The 24651-nt window shown below is 34.8% G+C and overlaps 1 protein-coding gene across 1 annotated transcript in view; it reads left to right on the forward strand.

The window, feature by feature from the left end:
• The window catches only part of LOC131572759 (protein piccolo-like), a 309016-nt gene that overhangs the window by 258063 nt on the left and 26302 nt on the right, over positions 1 to 24651 (forward strand). The window contains exons 23-24 of the mRNA XM_058826081.1: positions 8253 to 8394; positions 11645 to 11712. Coding sequence (XP_058682064.1) covers positions 8253 to 8394; positions 11645 to 11712 — 210 coding nt within the window. The remainder of the gene's footprint in view (positions 1 to 8252; positions 8395 to 11644; positions 11713 to 24651) is intronic.

The raw sequence follows: 24651 nt of genomic DNA on the forward strand, positions 1-24651 counted from the left end.
AGTGTGATCTGCAAAGAAAACAACTGCATGTTACACTTTCCAGTAACATCCCTCAGAGAATAACAATAACATTTCAGAGCCAACTCTTTGAAGCCAGAAGTTGCAAGGGATCCAAGTCAGAGGAAAAGAGCAGTGCCTAGGCTTGAGTTAATTTGATTTAGGTTTTGTGCAATGTATGAATCATTTCCAATTACACATTTACATGAAATTAAGCACATTCCCTTCAACATAAATCTGTGTATCAGAGTTTATCCACAAGATGAGTCAGTTCTAGACACGGTGTGAATCAGTCCACCACCTTTTCAGTCAGTAATTTATCCTACAGAAGGATCTTCTCATTATATGGAATTTTTACAGTAGGTCAGTTTTAAGTAAATTACTTTAGAGTTCTTCAGATACTTGAAGATTTGGAGATGTTCTGATGATTATTACAGTTCTCTGGATATATGCATATGAAAGAGTAGGTGTATTTGTAATTTTTACTGATTTTATACAAAAAAGTCTTTTCAAACCTCGCTTATAGATTTAAAGGAACTAATACCATGCTGTAACTTTAATACTTTCCAATAAAGTGAATAAGAAAGACAAAGAACTTGGAAAAAAACAAGGAACAAGAAAAAAACTTCATCATTTGTGTTAAGAAGAAAGGTGCACTCTGTCTTGTCATAGTAGAAATTGTAGCTTTCAGGGAAGTATGATCACAAAAATAAAAGATAGTGTTCATCGTATAGTCAGAATTTATCTGCATAAGTACTCATTTTTTTTTAAGTGATACACTTTTATAAGGACCTGTGCTCTCCACAGTTGTAGTTTAATGGGTAAAATTTGATGAGCTTGTCACTTGCACAGAAAAAAATGCCAGCTTTCCCCTAAAGGACAATGATGGTACAATGAAAAAATCAATTCTTTTATTACATTAGAATATCCAAGGGTGAATAAAACCCCCCTTATTTTAGGACCAAATAAAAAAAATTCTAGAAATTTATTTTGAATCTTACTAGCATCTATGAAGAGCAGTAAATTAATATTTAAATAGCAAATAGCTCAGTAAGTGAATTTAAGTCTCAACATCACTGTAGCCCTATAAATTTTTTATTCTTTCCAGCAGACACTCATGAAAGAGAAGCTACAAGTCAATATTCTATTGCTTGCATATCATTTGTTGATGGATGCCATAGGCAGCTCCTCTTCTATTTGGCTCACATTAACCCAAACAAACAAACAAACAAGCAGCCTGCCAAGATAAAAACACTTCTATATCCCTGATCTAAATTAGTTAGCAAATGTTAAAGATCTAGAGAATTTTCCATGTGTTTCAGTTAAAGATACAAACATACATGTTAATTTAAGGCAATACCAACATTATAATTCTACAGGAATTTGCCCAATTTTCAGTAGCGGAAAGGTTTTTTCAAGATCAAACCTCTAGCAATTTAAAATCACAGCATTTCCTTAAAACATCCTCTGACACATGTACCTGGTATTATTTTTATTTTTCCCTGAAAATGGCAGGTGGGGGGTGGGGGGAGGCAGGGGTGAGGAGGAAGGGAGAAAATGCAGCACTTCAGCATTTCATAGAGAACATTTCAACTTTTACATTATGTGTTTTCCATCATGACACAACAGCTTTTCCAAACGTTGCATGTCAAATGATTATACTGGTCAGGGGGAGATCCAATCTCAGAATTGATACTGTTAGCTACAATACATAGAGTAGCAAAACTCCACATCAGCGTTTTCAGAATTGTACCCAATTAAACAGATCAATTTAAACATCTGAAACAATGCCAGTTTAAAACACTCGTTCAAAAGGTAGAACACCTGCTTATATCTGCCTTGAACCAACAACTTTGACACAAGTTCACTTAAGTGCCAACATACCAGGTTAAAGTTACTCAAAAATGTGATGTGATGTATACGTCAGGACATTTCCACCAATGTACAACCCATGATACAAGTCTGAACCAGTAATGTGTAATTTCTAGACACTTAGCTGCAAAAAATTAAAATTGACATGCATTTTCCTTATCACTAAGTTCTATTTACTGGCTTTAGCAACAATGGAGTGGAAGGAAATTGATTTATAGGTCATATAAATCTTCTGAATTGGATATGATTATGGTTTCAAATACCTGCTTATTTGGGATCCCTTTTGGTCTATATCCATTTTCACACATTTAATAGGCAATGCCATGTTTTAATTTCCTACATTATTTTGGGACATTGCCTTCACACTTTAATAATTTATAGCCCAAAGCTGTTTCGTGACTCATGTCACTAGTTTCTTAATTTCCAAGTTAAATGGGCCTCCATATTGCTACAAATAGTACATTTCCAAGAATCATTATCAAACAAGAACAGTTTGTCCCCACTCCCTGCAGACAGCAGTAATCTGAGGCTGTCTTTTCAACCTTGTTTCAATCTAATAGCTAGCCCATTTTGCTTTGGCTATTCCTACTATTTACTCTTCCACCATTTTAAACTGACATGTAATTTCAGAGAATTGCTCAGATTCTTCATTTGATAACGCTTATTTCAAAAGTCTTTCTTCAAAATTCTGTGGGGTAGACTAACCCTGCAGAGTGCATGGAAAGTTGTTGCATCCAAGTTGCTTTCCTGGGTAAAGAAATTACTTCAACACAGTTTAAGAAGTGTGCTGTTCTTCTGTTTCTCAGCTCAAATGGTAAATTTCTCTGTAAAGGGGTGTCTTGAAATTTCACAAAATATCCCTTCTCAGTGTGGGGTCAAATCTATGTCTAATATGCAGCTGTGGTTGAGATAGGTGAGACCATGGCTTAAAGTCCTATTCAGTACGAGGGAGCATTAGGAAAATAAAGTACCTGGGCTGACCTGAGGTAGATGTGTTTGATCACCAGTTGTTTATGTATCCCCATTCTGTTGCCAGTTCACAGAAGATGCAACAAGCAGTGCCAACAACAATTTTACCCTGTAAAGCCTAACAGAGAAAGCTGGAACAGCCCTTGCTTTTAATCCTAGCAAACACTTCATAAAAACAGGAAAATTGTCATTTGGAGCACTTTGAGGTTGGAGCATTTGAAACACAAGTGAAGGGCAGCTAAGCTCCTGCCAAAAGACACTGTATGAGAAGCCCAGTTTGTTGGTCATCAGAAAATTACACCCAGAAGATCAGAGCTTTCACTGTCTCCCATTTGCATCTCTTTGAGAAGACCCTGCGTGATGCTTTCAGCCTTTTTGTCACCCAGAGTTTCTCAGAAGACTGACAGTTAAAAGAACAATTTTTTCAAGTGATTAGAGGCCAGTTGCAGAACCTTAATCCTGAATCCACACTTGAAGATGTTTTTTCCTCCTCCTGTTTGGTTTACAAACAGAACCGTCATTCTCAATGCTTTTTGACAGTGTATTTTTGTTTCTAAGCAGAAATTGGAAAAGGGGAAGAACTACAATTTATTCACCAGGAGGAAGTGCTGGTTGAGTCTGTTCTTTCCTCCATATGAACCACAGAAATGTATAGTCAACTTTTTAAAATTTAAGTCTTAAAAAAAAGCCATTCACTGTAAAAGAATGACTGGAGTGGCTAAGATTGTTTCCATCTTTCTGCTGACTGATTTAGTAGTTCCTGGTTATAGGTCTTTTGTGAATGATCTGTCTTCCCTATATTAGGTTGTAACAAAGCATCTTCTCTATTGTCTCTTGAAAACAGACTTTTCTGAAAGATTAAGTGAAATCATATGCCCTCCAAGCTTTCTTCTCTTAGTGATTTTAATACAATATTTTCTTCATATTGAAGAGTGACTTACACATTTTCCCTGGTTCTAAAAGTTTATTTTCTAACTGGGTCCATAAGCCAAAGCAGAAGCAAATATATATTTTTGCCATACTAATGATAATTTTAAAAAATAAAATAAAAAGATGGAGCTGAAAGGTGAGGTCAGTGCTAACCTCCATTTCATCAAATCAGCAATCCTTTCCCAAGAAGGCATAAGGGAATACATGTCCAAACATCATTCTGTTGAAATTTTTCTTCTTCCTGTAAACCACACAGAGTTTGGTTTATCTATCTAACCATTGGGAAATCCTAGGCCTTTACCAGATATAAAATTATCATCTACTTTCTTAGAATCTGAAATAATTACTGTAAGCAATCGAGCACTCATTTTGAGTTTTCCAACTCATTTATGTATTATTCACTAGAATGGTTGAACTGAAACTTTTGCTCATGCCAGAGCCTGTGAAACAGGCAGTTTAACAGAATCACTCAGAGGCAGCATTAACACCACATTTCAAACTACTAAATGTGACATATGTACCCATTCCAAGTAGAGAACAATTCACCACATTGAGGGATCTACCAGCTCAAATAGGATTAACAGATGAAAATTAAATCAAGCCACAGCAATAACTTTGTATAATAGGAAAATCTATGCCCTATGTCAGAGAAAGCCGCTCATATTAGAGTTTTAAACTTTCATTTCATATTTCTGTTTTTCATAGTTGAATGGCTGGGCAGCCCAACATCACAATATTGCAGTCCTTAAAAAGCACCTGATGAACTGTGTAAACAGTTTTCAGAAAGGGGGCTGGAGGGGGTGTAGGGATATCTCCTTTCTCCCAGAAAGAGGCCAAATGAAGGTGTAGTGACCTTCAGTTAAGCTTTATCTCTTCCATCTGCAGAGGCCTGAAGAACCTTTTCTCTAAAAATGTAAGGCTATAAGAATCATAGGTAATTGGCAGCAATTTTCCTATGACAAGTATTTAAAAAGTTTTTTAAGCTAGAGTTTCTAAAAGTTGCCTTTTGGGTTGTTTGGGTTTGGGGTTGTTTTGGGGAGGGGTGGGGGGTGGGAAGGGTGCATTGCTTAAGAGCCAGGGAATAATTTGCGATAACAAAGTGCAAGGAAGCAATGAAACTCTTCCACACTCTGGATACTTAAATTCAAATGATGGAAATTGCCTTCACCTGAGTTCCTATTCAGATAAGCATTGTAGATTTCAGTAAAGGGAGACCTTGTAGCTTCAGGCACCTGTGTGACACCGGATGACAATATTTAATCTTTGGGCCCAAGTGAATCCATATGAAACTGCTCAGATGCTATGGACCAAAGCACCTGCTGCCAGAACTTTTATGTCAAAACCTGAGGACTCAAGAATTTTCTAGCTTAGGATCTCGGTAACTCAGAATCAACCTGTCCTATTGCCATAACTAAAAGTAAAATTAAAACAAAATATAGTGCAATAGTTGCCTGTTCTCTATGTGGCTATGAACCCAATCGACCAAGCAAGGTGGAAATTATTCTCACACTTCCAGGACTTCACAGACCGTATGTAGACTGTAAGACTAGAGGAGCAACACAGTGAACTCTGACTTTCTTGTTAAAGTTTCTAAAACAATGTTTACATGTATTCAAAGAGAAAGGGCAAGATTGCAAGTGAGTGTGCAGGCTAGTTTCTTGAACATAAGAGCATGAAACAAGTTCTATCTTTCCACAAAGTAGAAATAAAACCATAATTAGACTAACTCTCAGGGAAAATATTGCATGAGTGCAAGCATTGCCACATCCTAACTTGAAAGTTTCATATATAACCAGCAGAAACTTAGAGGCCTAGATGTGTCTGTAAAAATCCAGACATGTAGAAAATGTGGGTGTCTCACAAGTTATGAGATGATCTCTGTATCCAGATTCTGAATTTGTCACGAAACCAGCTGAAAATCTATTTGTGGATTTCATTTTTTGTCACAAACTGACACTGTGATTCATTACTTTCATAGAGCAGACAGGAAAAAAAAAGAAGAATAACATTAAACTTTAGAATTTTCAAAATCCAGTCATGAATATAAACTTGGATCCATTATAACCATTCACCAAGTGAAGTGATCTTATAGAAGAAAACATCGATATGGAAAATTATGTGAATTAGTGAAAACAGTAGGAAAACTAAAAATACAGAATACTGAATGTGTAATCAGGATACAGCTGTTTCAAAAGGTACTGCTATGGGTTGATTATAAATTGATGAAGCAAAACTTTTAACCCTTTTCTAAAGGTTTAATTCAAGCTTTTCTGGATTGAACTAAATTCTAAGTTCTCACTGGTTTTAGAAATCCACCAGTAAAGATGTAAGAAATTACTTCATACAGTAATTTTTACAGCAAAATCAGTAAAAAAAAAGCCTAGATATGAATAGATATCTCAGGCCAGATATGTTATGGTTGAGATATATGTTATGCTAAGTAAATTCATGCCTCTTCTGGCTTCTGCGGGTGTTGCAGATGTGTTGATCTCCCATTTGTACTCACCTGTGAGGCATCTGTCATGCCATGCAAAAAACCAAAAAAAAACAACCAACAAAACAACCTAACCTAAAGGAACCCTTGGAATTCCAAACAGAAAACATCGAGAGACATATAGGTCATGTAAACACAATGAGAAATGAGGCAGTGAATTAGTTTAGGACAGTCATGAGAGAGCCACAACTCAGGCTCCTGAATACAGGGCAACAAGCAATAGTATGCTTTAACAGAGAGTTTGACCTCTCATCTCTGAAACATCACTCATGCCCAGCACTTCTCAGCAGCATTTTGTTGACATGTCACCACAGGCACAGGAATTCACTCACAGCACCACCAGCTGAAAGTGATAGAGCAACCACTGCACACAGCCACCACAGCTGGCTGTCTCTGGGAAAACACGGGTGCCTTTCTCCCAGGTAGATATTGAAAGTATCTGCTAGTAACACTACGATTTTAAAATTTATTCCTTTGTGTTTTCATCTAAGAGGGCAGCCTGTGATAAATGTATGAAATCATGGAATAGAGATAAAGAATAATTTTATCTAAAAACAATGTAGACGAACAGCTTCCACTTCTGTCTGTGGGCAATAGTAGAACAAAGGAGATTAATTGTGTTGAAAAGATAAACAAATTATGTGACAATGTGGTTTACCAGTGAAGAATCACTGTGGAGAATAAGAGTTCTTAAAGTTTTTCCAAGGACTGATGATACAAGAATTGCTTCATTTATTTCTTCTATTTCAGATTACTCACCTGTTTTTGCATTATGTTTGATGAGTTACACCCAGCTTCCTGATCCCACGAGGCAGCATGCAGCACTCTTCGCCAAAAATATTATTCAGTTTGTCAGACATAAAAAATATTGATTGCCAATCCCCAAGCATGACATTTCTGGGGCTCTGGCTCTTATTAAATTTCCAGTTAGATATTTAACTAATTTATTTTTAAAGAAGAATCTATTTTTACTGCTTACATAGGAGTTTTACAGTTCAACAAAATAACATAAAACCTCATTAGGTCTCTATAGAAAAATAACTTTGCAAAACAGTATTTTCTATCTTCAGTATATATGCTTGGTATGTTGAAATAGATGAAACATAACAACAGCTGATGTATTAGAGGACATTTAGCAAAAAAAATACCCAAATCTGTATTAATATTCCCAGAAAACTGTGTTATTCAATGTGAGAATAGCTGCTCTATTGTTCCTGTATTAATTGTTATGTGTAATGTCACCATGTCCTTTTTCCTTTATATTTCTCAACTTGCTAAATGCCAAACTGGATGATTAGTTCCTGTAGTGCAGTAATGTCCAAAACACAAAATAAGGCAATCTAAAGTAGAACTAACATATGCTATACTAACACCAAATGGTATTAAATTAGATTAAGACATCTTCCATCAAAATATGTTCATTAAAATTCTATGCATGTAGTAAGAGAGATCCAGATGGGTAGGAGCAGTTGAGAAATATAATGTATAGCTGTGTTATGTCTGAAGACGGGTGGCAATATTCTCTGTGGCTACAGATTGTGTGCTTGCACATCTTTGAAAACTCCTCTCCTCAAAATCACCAAATGCAAAGAACATTTCACAGGCAATATGAGGAAGGTCCACTGGGGCTTTCATTTTTACAAGATTATTGTATGAAATGTTTCAGATGAATAACTGGTTTTCTGTCACTTTAATCAGAAAATCAGTGTTAATCATTCTGTCTCATTCTTTTTTTCCTTCAGGCTGTTGATCTGAACTGTTAACATGACTGGAGAAAAAAAAAAATGTGGTGTACTATTTGATTTAGAGCACCTTATTCTATGTGAAAACAAACTTCATCTGCTAAAGATGATAAAGCAATATTTGAATGTAAAATATAAAAGTGAAAGTGTTTGCAGCATGTGATTTTGATAAATTATATTTTTTCTTAATGTCGGTGGTACTGTTGTCTTACAAGTTTTTAGTAACTAAATGCTTCTGTCCTGTACAGCAAGGTCTACTAATCACCGACCTGCAGAAAGTTCTGTCTCCACTGGTTCATCAGCCAGTAGTTTTGGCAGTGGATACAGCATGGATAGCGAAGGCAGCAGCAGTGCCACTGGAGAGAATAATTTATTTCCCATCCCAAGAATGTAAGGCTTTTCCATTAATATATTGTATCCTCCATTCACAATTTATAGCACTTTCACTTGCCAGTCATCTTCTTATGTAGCTTCCTCTGCAGACTTGAATTATGCAGTAGAATAGCAGCTAACTGGGGAGAATTCCCCAGAGTTCACACTTTTATTCTGCTTTGTTGAGCACTGAATTGTTAATAACCAACCAAGCCTCTGCCTCAACCTCATGTATTTCTTCCTGTCATACAGAAGATGTGCTGGTCTCAGCCTTTGATGAAAGTGTGTAGAGGTGGGCTTGGCCTATGTTTTAAAAGTACAATTATTGTAGGATTGAGAAAGCTTAGTTTAAGTTTTCAGATTTTCCTCCCTCTGCAAAGTTATTAGTGCAAGAGGAATTAATACTCTGGATACAGCCCAACTTTTAGTTTTTAGGAGTTTCAGTAGAATTTCTCAGTGCAAAAAGCTTTTTGGTACAGAGTCCCTGTAGGAATTATCAAGCTGCTATCAGCATAATGATCCTACAAAATGATTTAATTTTCCAAATTTTTTACCCTGTTAAATATTCCACAGAGAAAAGTTTTGCCAGGATTTTTTCACCTCCTCCATCAACATGCACCATCATTTAGCAATTTCATTTATATTCCCAAATAGGACAAAGTAGCTTCTGATCAACTTAATGATTCTGGTGTGAAAAAAATTTACAGATTGACTGTTCTCAAAATATTAGTTGGTGGTCATTGTTCATTCATTGTCTGCAATAGATGTTCAATATTTTCTCTGGAATCAAAGTTTTTGCTTTTCCCTTGAAATTGTGAACTATTAGTCACAAAAAAACATAGGCTTCCTAGAAAACTTCAGAAGTGAGATATTTCTGAGTATTTATCATTTTCACAAATAAAGCCCAATAGTATTTGTCTACATCTTGTTAGCAACTAAAGGGAAAATAGAGATAAATCTGGACTTCAATCTCACTTTCAGAATCTAGGAGGACTATGTGAGCTTAGGTTGTAGGGTGCCAATTTTTTGATTTGTGTTGGATTTTCACTCATGTTGTTGTAGCCTAAAAGGGGAAAAAAGATGATCTTGGTCTTTGACAACATGAAAAGCAAAAGAAAAATATTGGCCTGTCATTCCTGGTGAGAAAAGCAAGGATGCATAAAATCTTTGTGCACAGTAACACAAGACGTAGCTCTCAATAGAAATTTTCAGTTCACACATGCCAAATTTGAGTCCAAATAGCATAATTTACTGGGTACTGACTAGCAATGTGACAGTGCCTGCAGTTAGTTGCTATTTGACTTACAGACTCTTCTAAGCCTGAAATTAGCCCCACTTCTACTGAAAAGCAGGAGGAAATCTCCACAGCTTCAGATTTTCTCCCATGGAAATTTGTTCTCATGAATTATACTTAATTAAATGAAATATAATCATGTCTCATTTTTTGTAAGGCTACACTATTTTTTTTTTTTTTTTCATTATGGCATTTTAAAGTAAGTTATTTATATGCTGATATTAGACAGAGTCTTTAAAGTTACACAGGAAATTTATAGTGACAGGACCTGCTTCATTTTTCATGTTAGTCTCCAGGGCTTTGCTTAGTAATGTAAGGAAAATGAATAACAAAATAGATGTATTCCATCGGAACATTCATGGAAAGAATGTTTAAAATTGATAACTATTTCCATTTTGAATTCTGTATAAAAATTCTTACTTATCTGAATATATGTATAATTGAAATTCTACTTATCATTTGCATTCACACTGGCTTGATAATGACTTCAGGGACTATGACCTTGTACTCTATACAAATCCAAATCCATGAGACCACAGCTTACAGTTTGGATGTGAAGTATAAAGTGGGAAAAATATTTTTAAGTATCTTGGCATGTAAAAACCTTTGCTTAGACTTATATTTGCTATATTTGCTTAGACTTAGTTTCTGGTCTATCAATAGCAATTTTTGGATATGATGAATTTTGAACTCTTGGTTTTAGTCCAAGTGCTTTTAACCATAGGAGCAATTAGTCTTGAGGCAGAATAAAATAATTAAATAGTGACACCATGAGAATTGTTTGATGAGGTAACTAATTAGAATACTTGCCAATATTAAGCAACTATAACTATCAAGGGAAATTAATAATTATATACAGTTACATAAATCTGAATATATCTTGTAAAGTCTTTCTAATTTGATTTTTTTTAAAAAACTCCTATTATCCAGTTGTAATATTCTTGAAAGCTACTCATGTTCTTATCTCTGATGAAGACCAGATTCTCTATGTCTTTGTGTTGTGTAACACTTTATAGCAGTATGTTAGCTGTAAAATAAAATTCATTTTGAAAGCAAAGGTGAAAAACAATTGAATGATGTACAAGGAATATAACCCTTGAGACAAATAATTCTTGTATCATATTTGTAACAATTTATGAAACATTACCTACAGAAGAAGAAAATAATAGTTTTCAGTTAAAACTGAATATAAAATCACTTGAAAAACTGTGATTTTATACCAATGTTTTAGTTCTCCATGAATTAGACAACTTCAGACATGAAGCTGGCTCACAGGTAGAGAACAGGTAAAGAACAGTGCTGACCCTTTAGCTCCCAAGGAATCACATGCAGCTGAAGAAAATGCCTTGTAGTCTCCATCACAGCAGTCTTAAGGCAAAAAAAAAACTGGAAGCACAAATGTTTGAGTGACTGTAGTCATGCCTTAGAGCTTGCAACAAGTATATTTAAAGACATCTTATATTTTACCTAACTTTCATTGTGTAAAAATAGACATCAAGATTCTAATGCAGGTTCTTTCTACATAAAATACAGGAAAATAGGGAACTCTAGAGCATGATTTATGCTCAATTTACTGGAAATTTTCAGAATTGTTTCTTGTGGCAGACAAATCTAAACTGTAAAGTGAAGGAATCATTTAAGAAGATAACGACCACAAGAATGCCTTACTTTTGAAATAATGGTGTTGTAGACCAAATATCTATTTTTGTGACTGCTTATTATATATTTCACTGTTGACTATAACAAGATAAAGTGAGAAGATATGCAGCCCAAGACTGATGTGGGGCAAGTAGCAGACAGCTGATGGACCCATTCTGTAAGAATGTACAGGCTTAGCAAGATATGATTGCAGTTGCCTTCAAAAGAAAAAAAAGTAATATTCTTAAAAGAATATTAAAAGCATTTAGTGTATCATTATTCTAGCTTTCATCTTTATGTGGTTTTATTGACAACAACCACCATATCTTTTAACAGAGGGAAGATGAGCCAGAATGGACAAGAACCAGTAAAGCAGTCGGGAGTAGGAGTAACCGATTCAGAAGGTAAAAAGAAATACAAACAGCTCTACAGTGGTACCTCATGTTTGCAGGAAGGATGTGCCTAATTCTTTTATTTGTTATGCTATAAAAAATTAGTCTGTGCTCTCTTTGTATTGTAGATTAAAATCCTGACCTTCATTTTCTCTGGGGGCCCTTTACACAGAACGCCAATGTAATGAGTCTTCAGTTTAAATGAGAATGGTGTCTTACCTGTTTATTTAAAGTAATTAAATAGGTAGATTACAATGAATAATATATAATAATATCTGTCTTCTGATGTTCAATGCTTTCCAAATAAAAAATACAAAGTATAAAGCTGACTCAATACTCAGTGGATTCAAAGAATATATGTAATGCCTGTCAGGCTCTATTTTCATAACATTTCAGAATATTTACTTCATTAAAAATATTAATATTAGGGTTTACATAAAACATTAATTTTAAATAAAAATATTAGCTGAGCAGGCTTGACTGCTGTGCTTAATGCAGATGCACTATAATGAAACATTTATTGAATTGGGAAATCCTGAGTGATTTTGTTTTGATATTAATGTGATGCTGAGAAAGAAGAAGACATTGTTATATTGGAGCTGGAAAGTGCCTGAGAGAATGACTTTCAAAATTTCATAGGGAATGTGATTATCTTTTTCATGTGTAATAATGGAAAAAAAACTACATGAAAATGAAGATTGTTTTGCACTGAAGGAGATGTTATGAAAATTCTATTTCCCTTTACCTATAAGGTATATTCTTTCAAGTATGTTTATGTTGACCTCAAATATATAACTTAATTATCATGACCTTCATTTTAATTTTAAAATAAGACCTTTGTCATTTAAATGCATTTTAATGCAGCTTTGAGTATCAATTAATTCGTGAATTGGAATTTATACATATAATTGATAAATTGATCCTAAGTTTAGTCATTTAAAGAAACCAACATTTTTCGGGTTTCTGGAATCTCTATACATTGGGAAATTATTGCTGTTTCCATATTGAGGTAAAAGCAGTCTAACATTCCACAGAGCTGAAGAAACCAAATTGGAATTTACAGGTAGATACGTAAAGTTCTCTTTTCCAAAGCAAGAATTCTTACCCATGTATATGTATTTTAGTAAATATTTCCATACATAGTAGTCATTAAAAAATACTTAATAATCTGCTTTACCAAATATCAAATACTTTGATAATCTTCCAATCAAAATTTAATTTCTCAATAGTATATTTAAGCATTTGAAAAAAAGTCTGTTTTTTAAAGGAGAAATGGTGGGATGAAAACGGGAAGTTGGGAATTTTTCATTTGTATTTTGTCATGATGAGTTTTATACAGATTTATAACCATAAAAAAATACCTTTTCATTATTTTGTTTAACATAAGTTGCCCCTTAGGTTATGTCTTGGATCCTAAATTTCAGAGCCTACAAATACAAAATATTTTCATTTCTTATTGGTATTCTTAATCAACCCCAAAACCCAAACAAACCCAAATAATAAAAACCAAACAATACCCAAAACAACTTTTGAAACATTCTGAAAGATGCATACATAACATTTGGTCTAAAATTACCTTTCCAAAGTTATGCTTCTTCTTGGCTTCAAAATTTGAAAATAACTCAAGAGCTGCATTTCCCTAATTTTCACTTACAATGCAATTCACCTTTGCTACCTTGGGAACTCTGTGTTACAACTCCTAATCTGATAAAATGACTGGTTCTTATTGAGTGGTTTTTGCCACTGAGAGAGGTTGGCAGCCTGGATTTTAGTGTATGATTTCTAGCTGAGTAAGAGAAAAAATGTCAGTGTCAAAGGATAAACTAAACTAAAAGCCGGAAAACAATTCAAGAGCATTTGAGTTTCAGCATGTAAATATGAAATTATCTCTTGGGAAAGTAGCTCAGGATTTAGAGGAACTCAAGATTAACTGAGAATTACTTCAGTATTACAGATTTATTGTGGCACTCTTTTTATAGATGAATAAAAGAGAATGAAAATCTTAAAATCATGCCTTTTCTGTAGTTCACTTACCTGTGTTGTGGACCAGATGACTCTGAATTAAGTTGAAACAAATATTCATTTCCACTTTTCATTAACTGTAGAGATCTCCCATAGCTGGCATTTGTATTCTCATTTGCAAATAATGACTTGGAGTCATGTTTAAAACTTTTTAATACTGTTACTCTTTTTTTTACATTTTCAGATATTCTTAGGGCATAACTTCTGTAAAAAGTAGCCTTGGGTTAGTCTCTTTAAAATGGTGAATAAATTTGATTGATTTAACATGCATATCTACTGCTGTGTGAAACGTTTTAGTCATCCAAGCCATTCACATGGGCCTGACAAATATGGCAGGGGACTTAGAGGATCTTTAAGACCAGTAGCTGCAGGCAAAGCAAGGTAGGACCCTCAAATGACAATGAGAATTAGTTTCTAGGTGGCTGAATCAAAACTGTAGCAGCAGGGTTTGAGTTCAGCTCACAGGGGTATGACAGCAAAATTTAGACATTTACATAAATTGAATCTCCAGGGAAAAATGCTCATCTTGTAATTGTTTGCCCACTTCTGTTAATGTTTTGTTGGGAATAGTTCTTGTGCTATTAGCATATATTAGTATAGTTATTCTGGAAAACAGTAATATTTACCTTGCTGATATAACCAAATGGTCAATATAAACAACTGTGATCCTGTCTATGATAATTTTGTTTCTCTGAATATAGTATCTTCTCATATTCTGTATTTTTGTACTACTTAATAATATAAAAAAAAAAAAAAAAATCAGTGTTTTGTTCTTGGACACTGTATTAGTTATTTTTATGATCTGCATTGTTGCATGCTATCTTACTCTGGCATTCTGCCCCGAGCAGATGAAATTCTTCATCTTCTTAAGCTTCAGTAAATCTTATTATGCATATTGTGATCACCACTAAGTTATGCAAGCCAGCTTCTGTATTTGTTTCAGAAAGTGCAATATACCTTGTTCAAAGATTTCTTATGACATGGTTAGAGTATTACAGACATTATAAAAAGCCCAATTGCACGCATATAAGGATTGAAACTAACAATTAAAAGCACATTATTAATATCTTGATTCAGTTGTAGATCATGATTGGTCTATCTGTCCTATGACGTTGCTCAGCCAATGGGCTGTGTTGTCCACCTACCAACATTTTATCCACTTAAAAAATATATGGGGAAAATTATTTCCATACATTTTAAAAGTGTGAATTCAATAGGTACTCCCAAGATGTCATTATTTCTAGTAGAAAAGAGATATATAGATATAAATAGCATTGTCATGGACATGTTGTATCTTCTCCTTCTGAAAGTTCTGTATGTGTGCAAAACATCATTTATTAATCATTCCTCAATCCTCGAGCACTGAGACTCACCTCAAGCAGAGATTCTTTTAAGAGTAGTCAGAGTTTTTTGAGTGAATGAGTACTCACTGTGCTTCTGTCATCCTCTGTGGTTGGCCTTATTGTTATGAGGATTTTCAGTCAGAAAATTGTAATCTTTCTATAGGAGCAGAGGAGTACCTCACCCACATCTTCCAAGAGAGTGAGGTTCTCTTAGCCTTTTTTTTATTACTCTCCATCCCATGTCCTGAATACCAAAAACCTCTGTTCACTGTTCAGCCACGTCTTAAAGGTTTACTTCATGACCTTTCAGTGGTCCTTTGAGCCTCATACTTTGAGTGCATTTAAACAAGGTTCTCAAAGTAAGAAACTGTCTTCCTCTACAGATGATTGAACCTGAACCGAAAATTTCAGGGTGTTCTAGTAAAGTCCCAGTAGGTACATTTCCATAGGCCAACAGAAGGAATAATTTGCACCATTTCAAAATCTAAAGGTGCACACATACTTCCTGAACTTCTACAAAATGATATGATGAAGATATGCTCTCATTTAGTATAATCTGTTGTGAACTCCTGCAGGATTTTTCTTTTTTTTTTTTAATGCTAGTAATTTGCCTAAGTTATAGTTTAAAGGGAAAAAAACCCAAAACCAAAAAGCAAACACAACAGGAAACCTCAAACATGCTCTGTGATCGTATTTTAACAGGCAAATTTTACCATACTGTGGGCTTAATTTCATTTATTCAGAGTAATCTAAGATAAAACCCTTTTTTTCTTAATTTTTGGAGCTTTGTGGTTCATCAGCCAAAATTATAAACTAATAAATTCAGTTTTAATGGTTTAATTTCTTATCTCCGTGTTTCAATAATTAAGGCAGTCAAATCATTATTTATGAGAAAAATAATTGAAATACCACAGAAACCTTAAAACATTCTAGGGAGACATTCTAATAAGATTTTGGAAAGGTGCATGACCCTCTGACTGGGAATCATTTGACTTGTAAATGTTCCTTTATAGCTTTCTGAACAGTCCTAGTGAAATTCTCATCCATCCTTTCTGAACAGAATAAACCCTGAAGCAAATTGTCTTGCAAACTATTTCACACTGTCTCCTGAAGAGGAGCTCCCAGGGGTGATAAGTGGATTATCTCTCTTGAGTAAAACAAGTCATGGAACAAACTGACAGAGCGGGTACAGCTAACCAATGCCATATTCTTCAGAGTAATTAAAACTTAGAAAAAAGAATTCATTTTGACTTGCTCTTTAACTAGGCTAGAGCAACACTGTTTAAACCACAGGACTCACTGTACTGTGACAAAGAACAGGCTAAGGGCTTGCTGCATCTCACACCATAAAAAACTGGCATTTTTATTTCTTTTAAATCTGAAGGTTGAAATCTCAGAAGTATAATATTAGTCCTTATGAGCATGTTCAGAGAAAAATGTCCTAATATTGGAATTTCAACCAGAAAGTTATAAGAGGAGAAAAAAGGCAGATGAAGAAAGCTATTAACAGATAATTACAGTACAGTTACTGATATTTGGAAAAGCTCTTGCATATGTACAAATCTATACTTTGAAGTCTGGTTTGTCCAGGCTTAAAATAGGAGGTTTACTGCAGGTGAGAAACTTACTTGCATTAGAATGATCAGAGACAGAACTCCTCTCCTATGGAGACAGGCTGAGAGAGCTGGGGTTGTCCAGCCTGGGAGACCTCATTGTGGCCTTGAAATAGATAAAGGGGAGTTATAAAAAAGTGAAAAACTTTTACCAGGGCCTACAGTGACAATGGTTTTAAACTGAGAGTAGATTTAGATTGAATATAAGAGACACTGGATCAGGTTTCCCAGAGAAGTGGTTTCCCTAACCGTGGAAGTGTTCAAGGATAGGTTGGATGAGGGTCTGAGCAACCTGGACTGTCGCCCTGAAAACTCAGCTTCTGAGCTTGCTGACATAGTTTTCTAAGGACTTTCCCAGGACAGTAACTATAAACATAGATATGTGTACATTCTTTCTGTTACACGTCTTGTGATGGGCATCTCTCATGGCCAGTGCAGTGAGAAAGTGTTATCCTGACCATCCAATCCCTGGCCATGGTCAGGAGCCTATAAATCCTGGGAGGAAAAATAAACTCTCTCTTTCCTTCACCACACCTCGACCTGTGTCCGTGTGATCTATTCATCTTCAACAGTAACACTGGACTAGTAGAAGGTGTCCTGTCATGGGGTGGGGTTGGAGGTAGATGATCTTTAAAGATCTCTTCCAACCCAAACCATTCTATGACTCTTTGATATGAAATAGTTGACAAAGATTTTTGAAGGGCTCAACACACAGACTGCAAACATGCCTGCTCAGTGTGAGTGGTGCTTTGGGAACTGCTGTCCACTCAGGTGCTTGACAATTACAGAAGTAAAAACATTTCCATCCTTCAGCAGTGATTTCTTCCGTACCTTTGATTAGGAGCATCAGGCGCCCACATTTCACAGACTTCGTCCAGTGTTTTGTTTTGAACAGATAAGTCAGTAACTCTGTGAACCGGAAATTTCCACTTTCTTATTAGTTTCTTACCTTTGGATTGTTTCAGCTCCTGAAGCAACATCAGAATGTCACATATAAGGTATTGGGTAGGAAGAATCTGAGAACTGTTATTTCTAAGGAAAATGGCAAGTATCATTACATAGCATACAAATGCTCTTTCTATATTTACGTCAGGAAGTGACTGAATAGGCAGACAAACTATGAATTCAAATGCTGGAGTAGTCTTCAATTTACATAAAAATCATAAACTAATGTATTTCTTTTTCTTAAATTTAATTAAATGGAACTAAATATAAATATAAATATAGCAGTATAACTAAGTATTTATAAATGACCAAGTCAGAAACAGTCTCTTTCACCATAGTGGAGTAGTTCTATGTTTCTGGACCAAGGCTTGATCAAATTATTTTAAAGGCCTTTATAGACTGGATCCCAAAACACAGGAAACACCATCTAATTAGGTCAAATACTATCTTTGACATTTGCTGCCTTCCCAACACCTCAAATAATACTTAAGTTTTGCACATTTAATCCTAACATAGAGCAAAATGTATGAGAACCTGGAAAAAGTCTGGACTTGTATTTTTTTTTAAATCATCAGAGCCTTATACTGACCAAGTATGAGACTGTTGACTTGATTTTAATGGATATTGATCCATGGATTTAAAGAGAAATACAGACAATCTGAAACGTTACCAACATGGACTTGAACAGAGGTTGAATTGCATTTTTTGGTTTTGAGTTCATATCATGTACATAGCAAAAGAAATTGCTGCACATTTTCATTGTCTTTCCTTAAGAGCAATGTAAACCTGTTAATCTCTTTTTAAAAACCCATTTTCAGTGGCTGTAATACCTCCTTTTTCCCTTCTGATTTACATGTAGAAGAGGTCTTTTTGCAAAATAAAATATTACTGATTAAAATGTGATCTGTTCCCAACATGAGATCTAATTGAAAGAAGAAGAATAATTGCCAAACTTCTCTACTATCTCTATAAATAAAAAGGCTAAAATTCAACCTGACTTGGTATAATTTGTCTTTAATATAAAATCAGAACATTGCTTTCTGCCATTACCTTCTACCGGGGGTCTGCCATCTACAACTCAACAGCATCATTTTAATCAATGCCAACAAAATTTAAAGCAGAAAATACAAGCGAGAGTAATTTCTCACATGAGCAGCTTCTATATTACAGAGGAAGAAAAAGGGACATAAGGGAATAGAAAACAAGTACCAAAAGCACTTGCAGACAGCCTGTCATATGTTGATTTTAAGAATTGAAAAGATCAGATATACTTTTCTGTCACAAGGGATCCTTAAGAAATTAATCAGGTCTATGTTCTGACAGTAGTCTTTATCCTCTCTTTTTTTAAAAAGAAAACTATATTTAACATGTTCCCTTAAGCTAGGAATAGCCTTACTACTGATGCCTAAAAAGCTGAGTCAAGATAAACATCAGCAGCCTTATAAACCTGAGTATTATCAGCTTCCTCTCTAAACATTGAGAAGTATTTTTTTATCTATCCCCAACTGGCCCCACATTCTAATTTCCCACCTGCCTCTCCAGTAATAATTGGAGCAATTAGTTCTGCCTTCCTGAGGTCTTTGCCAGTATAATCCAGCTGGTTTTCCTAAAAAGAAGCAGAAAGAAATTTAAACAAGAAAAAAGTTTGCAGTCAGAGATAAAAACATAGAGGAAAAAAAAGGACAAGTTCTCTGTTCTTGTATCCACATCACAAAGGACATCGATTTACAGTGTTACAAATCAGCTTTTTCCTGAACTGTCAGTGTAAAGTGTCATCAAAAGAAAAGTAGATAATCCAGGGAAACTGTGCTTAACTAGTAGCTGGTCTACAGTTTCTGCAGCTCTGAGTTCTGTGTGAACTTTATCTAAAAGGTTATTAGCCCTTAAATTATGTCTCAAGATAAATCTAAAAAAAAATTATTTTTTAAAGTTTTATTTAAAAAAAAAATCTGCTTTTCTCATGGGATCTATTTAAATTTTTAAAAAATTACTAAGATAAATGAAATAACAAAAAAGCTGAAAGGCACAAGTATTTCTTCTGAAAATCAAAATATCACTCCTTTGATACTTCAGTAATCACCTAGAAAGCTAATTTGTTTGCTTAATATTATTAATCACTTTAATTAGCCTAGCTCTTAAATGCATTTCTGCTAACATCAAGCTTCTTGGAACTTTCAGAAAGCTTCTTTTGGTGACTTCTTGGAGTTGCAATGAGCTCATTGTTTGGGCTGGGAATCAGAATGCTAGTAATTCCATCAAAAATCTACAAATATAATTGAATTAATTTCAGAATAAAAAAAAATATGGTAAATTCTGTAACCTATCTCTTTTAATAAGATGTGGTTATGAAGAAAAATCTTATTTAATACTACCTGACACATTTAGTATAAATAAGCAGTTAATAATGAAGACTGTCAACACTGGAAAGCAAGCAGAGGGATCCCCCAGCCAAACTGGAGTGCAGGTGAAGGTGCTGGAGTGTGATTAACTGAACCTGAGCCTTGTCTGGTGTAAGTCTGAAGAAGGTCTGCCTCACCTAGTGAGTAATTTAAAACCACTTTGAAATAGAGTCATTTTCCATGATTAATGTTCATTTAGTATCAGTAAAAGTCAAGTTGAGACATTAATATGCTGGAAGGTGAATTGCTAAATCTTAAATGGTTTCCTCTCTGTCATGAAAATAAAACTAGGACTTACTAAGTAAGACTTTTAAATGTCAGTTTCCTGGAAGACTCAGGTGATCTCTTCCATTTAGCAGTATGATAAGGATCTGGAATTGTGTGCATGCTCCAAGGGAAAAAAAGTAAATAAAATAGATCTGTTCTAAGGTCAATAATATTCAGTACTCAAATTTTTACAGACTATTCAGTAGTAAGAATGATGTTAAGGGGGCTTCTAGAGGTCATCACAATGATTCAAGGGACAATATTGTTCCTAAAAAGGCTTCTTTAACTTGCACAAAAAAATTGTGGCATTGATAGAGACTTTACAGCTTCATTATTCTGTTCTACTGATTAACAGTAATATGTTTTTCCTGTGTTCTAGCCTAGTTGCTTGCTGAAATTAATACTCAAGGACAGAAATAAGAATCCAAATGCAAGAGCTTCCATTCATAAGTATAGCATATTGTATCAAGCACTTCTGGTAAATAGCTTATTCTAAGCCTGCTTACAGATGATAACACAGATGTTCCTATGGAAGACTTCTGTATTAGAACTTCACTTTTGCTGTATTTATTTGAGATGTTAAAAAACCCCAAAACCAAGATTGTCATAACCTCTTCCTATACTAGACAGTCCTTTGTAGTTCCTTGATGTCTTAATATTATTTTTTTGGGTTTTTTTTAGGATAATTTATAACTTAGAAACTAAACTATTATGCTGGGGATTCAGAAAAGAGGTTTTCTATTTACCCTCACATGTTCTTGAATACAAATCCTTTCTTTGGACTGATATTCAAACTGTTACTTTGGAATGGTGTTGAAATGCAGATAAATCTAGAGCATTTCCAGGTGGGATCACATGGCAAGCTAAAATTAAACTTCAGCTGATCCTCATTTTAGCATGTGAGAGTCCTCAAATTATTGGACTGTAAATTGTGTTCCAAGAGAGAAGGCTTTAAAAATCAGTGCATTAGAAAGAATATAAATCTTTTCTGTGATGACAATTCCTGGATATGTCCAAGTCTTGTGGTAGAGAGTGTGCTTGCATGTCTATAACTAGAAGCTCGTGCTTTATCCCCACTTTATTTTCAGATTAATATAATCTTTCCATAATGTTCATTATTGCATCCTATGATAGCAGTCTTACAGGCTTGTAGCTCTAATGAATTGAGTTATCCACTGCTGCAGTTTCTGAATAATGACTTGTCTGTTAAGGGTAAGCTTTGATGTGTTTGTTTCTCATAAAGAATTCCTAAAGGTTTGTCCTGTAAGGGCATTTGTGGTTACTTTAGGCTATTATATTTTGGTCTTCCCTTTTGTGCATTATTTATTCTGACATTACTAAGCTATGACTGGAGGGAATCAAATGGACAGAAGACAGCCAAATCTAGTGGCTCAAAGTAATACAGTCTGAGTGTAGAAGTTGATGCAAAAGTTATTCTTATCTGCAAAGGGATTCAGGGTCTTCAAACACAGGTGTATTCTGCTGTTTTAAGTACTCTGTTTTTCTGCCTCAATCCAGTTGCTGTTCCAGAAAGTCACGGGTATCCCACAGATTCTTAATCAAATCTGCCATTCCAGATCAGCCAGTCCTTTTCCTTTGGTTAGGAGACAAAAGATTATAATGAAAATTTAAAGCATTTTTTTTAGCTTCCTTATCTAATGTTTAGGTGGGTCATATCAGATGAGATTAGTGGTACTAAACAGTCCTGGGTTTGCATTTGTGTTAGTACCATCCACGGCAGAAGTCTTTATTTTCTGAAAACACCCTTTGGTATGTTTTCTGTAATACCTTCTTTTTTAGTATTTTTTTATATTTTATTTTATATTTTATTTTTTTGACTTTTTTTTTTTTTTTTTGCTTTGCACTCTAATTGATTACAGTGTGATAAAAACATGACTGAATTTACATGCCTTGAAAAAAATACAAAAATCTTCTGGAGATCACCTGGATCAAATATTTGATGCACACATCTGCCTTCATGTTTCACCCACTGTAGTACCTAGAAGTGCACATTGTTTTCAGAAGCCTGCTAACATACTGCCTATGATAATTAGACAGTTTGGGTGATTTACTAGTCCCATGTGTAACTTGTATCAATGTATCAATGCCTGCTAGGGATTCTTGCTGTTTCCTCCCGCTGCTCGTCCAATATCTATCTTCACCAGCCTCCTGATTGCCTTGGCTGTGCCTGGCTGAGTGTTTAGCTTTTTAGAAATTCATATTCATGGGACAGTCTGTTATATTCTCAAAGGAATTGGATTCTCACTGATCTGAATACAATTATTTGCCTTTTCTATAAGCTATGCCCTTCTAACTAGTCTGATTGTCTGAGGAGTTCTTTCTCAGCAAGTACAATAGAGAAAAGGAGATCTTTCCACCTTGTTGCTGGCCATTTGTGAAACTAACAAAAAAGACGCCTATCTCATTGTTTATATGTTGGTTTTAAGACTATTTTGGGTTTAATTTGTATTTTAAAGCAGTATGCAAGTCTCTGACTTTATAGTCACATTTTCACCATCATTATTATGTTTGAAAAAGTGAAGCCTACATCACTGAGTAACTTCCTACTTGGTGCATTCTTTTCAAATACATACACAAAACAAAGTTTTCTAAATTCCTGTAAAATTGTGATACAGATTGTTATGATTCAGACACTAACAGTGTAACAATAGGTTTTTAAAGCCTATGATAAATCTGTACATGAAAGCTGTCATTTCCAAATAAAGGAATCTAAACCATGTTAAAAAAAGAATAAAAGAAAAATACCATGAGTTTTTTTTTTTTCCTGTTGATGAACATTTTGGACATAAAAAGAGCTTTCAAAGCAATAGTTAAACAGAATTTAAGAAGCAGATCCTTGGAGATGCTTTTCACTGCTCCTAGCAACCACACCTTACCTAGATGTTGTTCCACTGATTAAAGGAGCTACAAAATTATAGAAAGAAAATGATATATTGAAGACATTCAACTTACCATCAGAAAAATGGGGATACTTGGAAAAATCCTGCAGCATGAGAAATAGATTTTTACAATTTGTCTTCAGTAGTGGAGGCAGTGCCAAAATATACTGTTTTCCTACAGCAACCAGAAAGACAGAATGAGTGAGGCAGTTTTCCTAACATTTCTCATTCTCCAGAAAAAACTCCAGCAACTAATGTGTCATTGTACACTACTTTTTTTCCCAGACTCTTGTAATTATCTTCTTGAATCTACGTTTTTGTGTGCAAGTACAGATCTATCAAGAAGGAAAAGTAAAGAGGCCATAACCTTTCCATAAATGTATCGTTATTTTGGATATGTGCCCTCTTACATTATAAGGAAGAAAACACTCTGATATCATAGCTACATCCAAATATAATATGACAAATCAGTTCCCTCTTTATTGGCAGCATATACTGCCCTCAGGTTAGTTGTTCTGAATCAAATTCCAAAATTAAATATTGCAGTTTTCGTGTTGAACAATGCTGAGTAATTTGTTTCAAGTACAATTTTCTGCCACTGGCTAAAGATTCTAAATTGAAGACAGCTTGAAAAATGGATATAATAGGAAGTGATGCAAATCCTGAGAGAAAGAACACACACACAAACAACAAACAAATTCTTTTTTCCCTGCCCCTCTCTGGGATCAACTGAATATGTGGATACATATTTAAAGCATTGACCAGAGATAATAATTATTCCAATTTCTGCTATAATTTTGATCAGAAAGTTCTGTCTTAGGAATACTATGCTGTTATGACCATAGATTAAAGTAAAAAAATAAATCAGATCTTTTTGAATGCATTTTGTGAATTTATCTACGTGACTATTTTTATGCTAATAATCCAAATTACACCATAGCAGGTTTTTTTCATAAAAAAGGTGCAAAAAATTATCTAAGCAGATTTTTTAAAAGAAATTACAAGTGTTGATGAAGTATTTTCTCATATTCAGGTGAAACTTGCTGTGCATGAGTTGCTGCCCGTTGCTCTTGTCTTATTGCTCAGCACCACTGAACAGAGCTTGGTCCATCCTCTTTTCGCTGTGCCTTCAGATACTGATAGACATTGGCAAGGTCTTCTCTCAGTCGACTCTTCTAAAAGCTGGATGGGCCCAACTATTTCAGCTTTTCCTTGTAAGAGAAAATCATTTTTATAGCCCTTTGATGGACCTGTTTCAGGATGTCCATGTCTCTCTTGTACTGAGGAGCCCAGAACTGGACACAGCACAGCATATGTGGCCTCACTAGGGCTGAGGAGATGGGCAGGATCACCTCCCTCAGCCTGCTGGCAATGCTCTTCCATTGGCCTTCTTGGCACAAAGGCACATGTGAAGTACAATGCAGAGCTACTTGTCCACCAGATCCTTCTCTGCAGAGCCTTC

This window comes from Poecile atricapillus, chromosome Z, assembly GCF_030490865.1.
Source record: "Poecile atricapillus isolate bPoeAtr1 chromosome Z, bPoeAtr1.hap1, whole genome shotgun sequence".
NCBI classification, from domain to species: Eukaryota; Metazoa; Chordata; class Aves; order Passeriformes; family Paridae; genus Poecile; species Poecile atricapillus.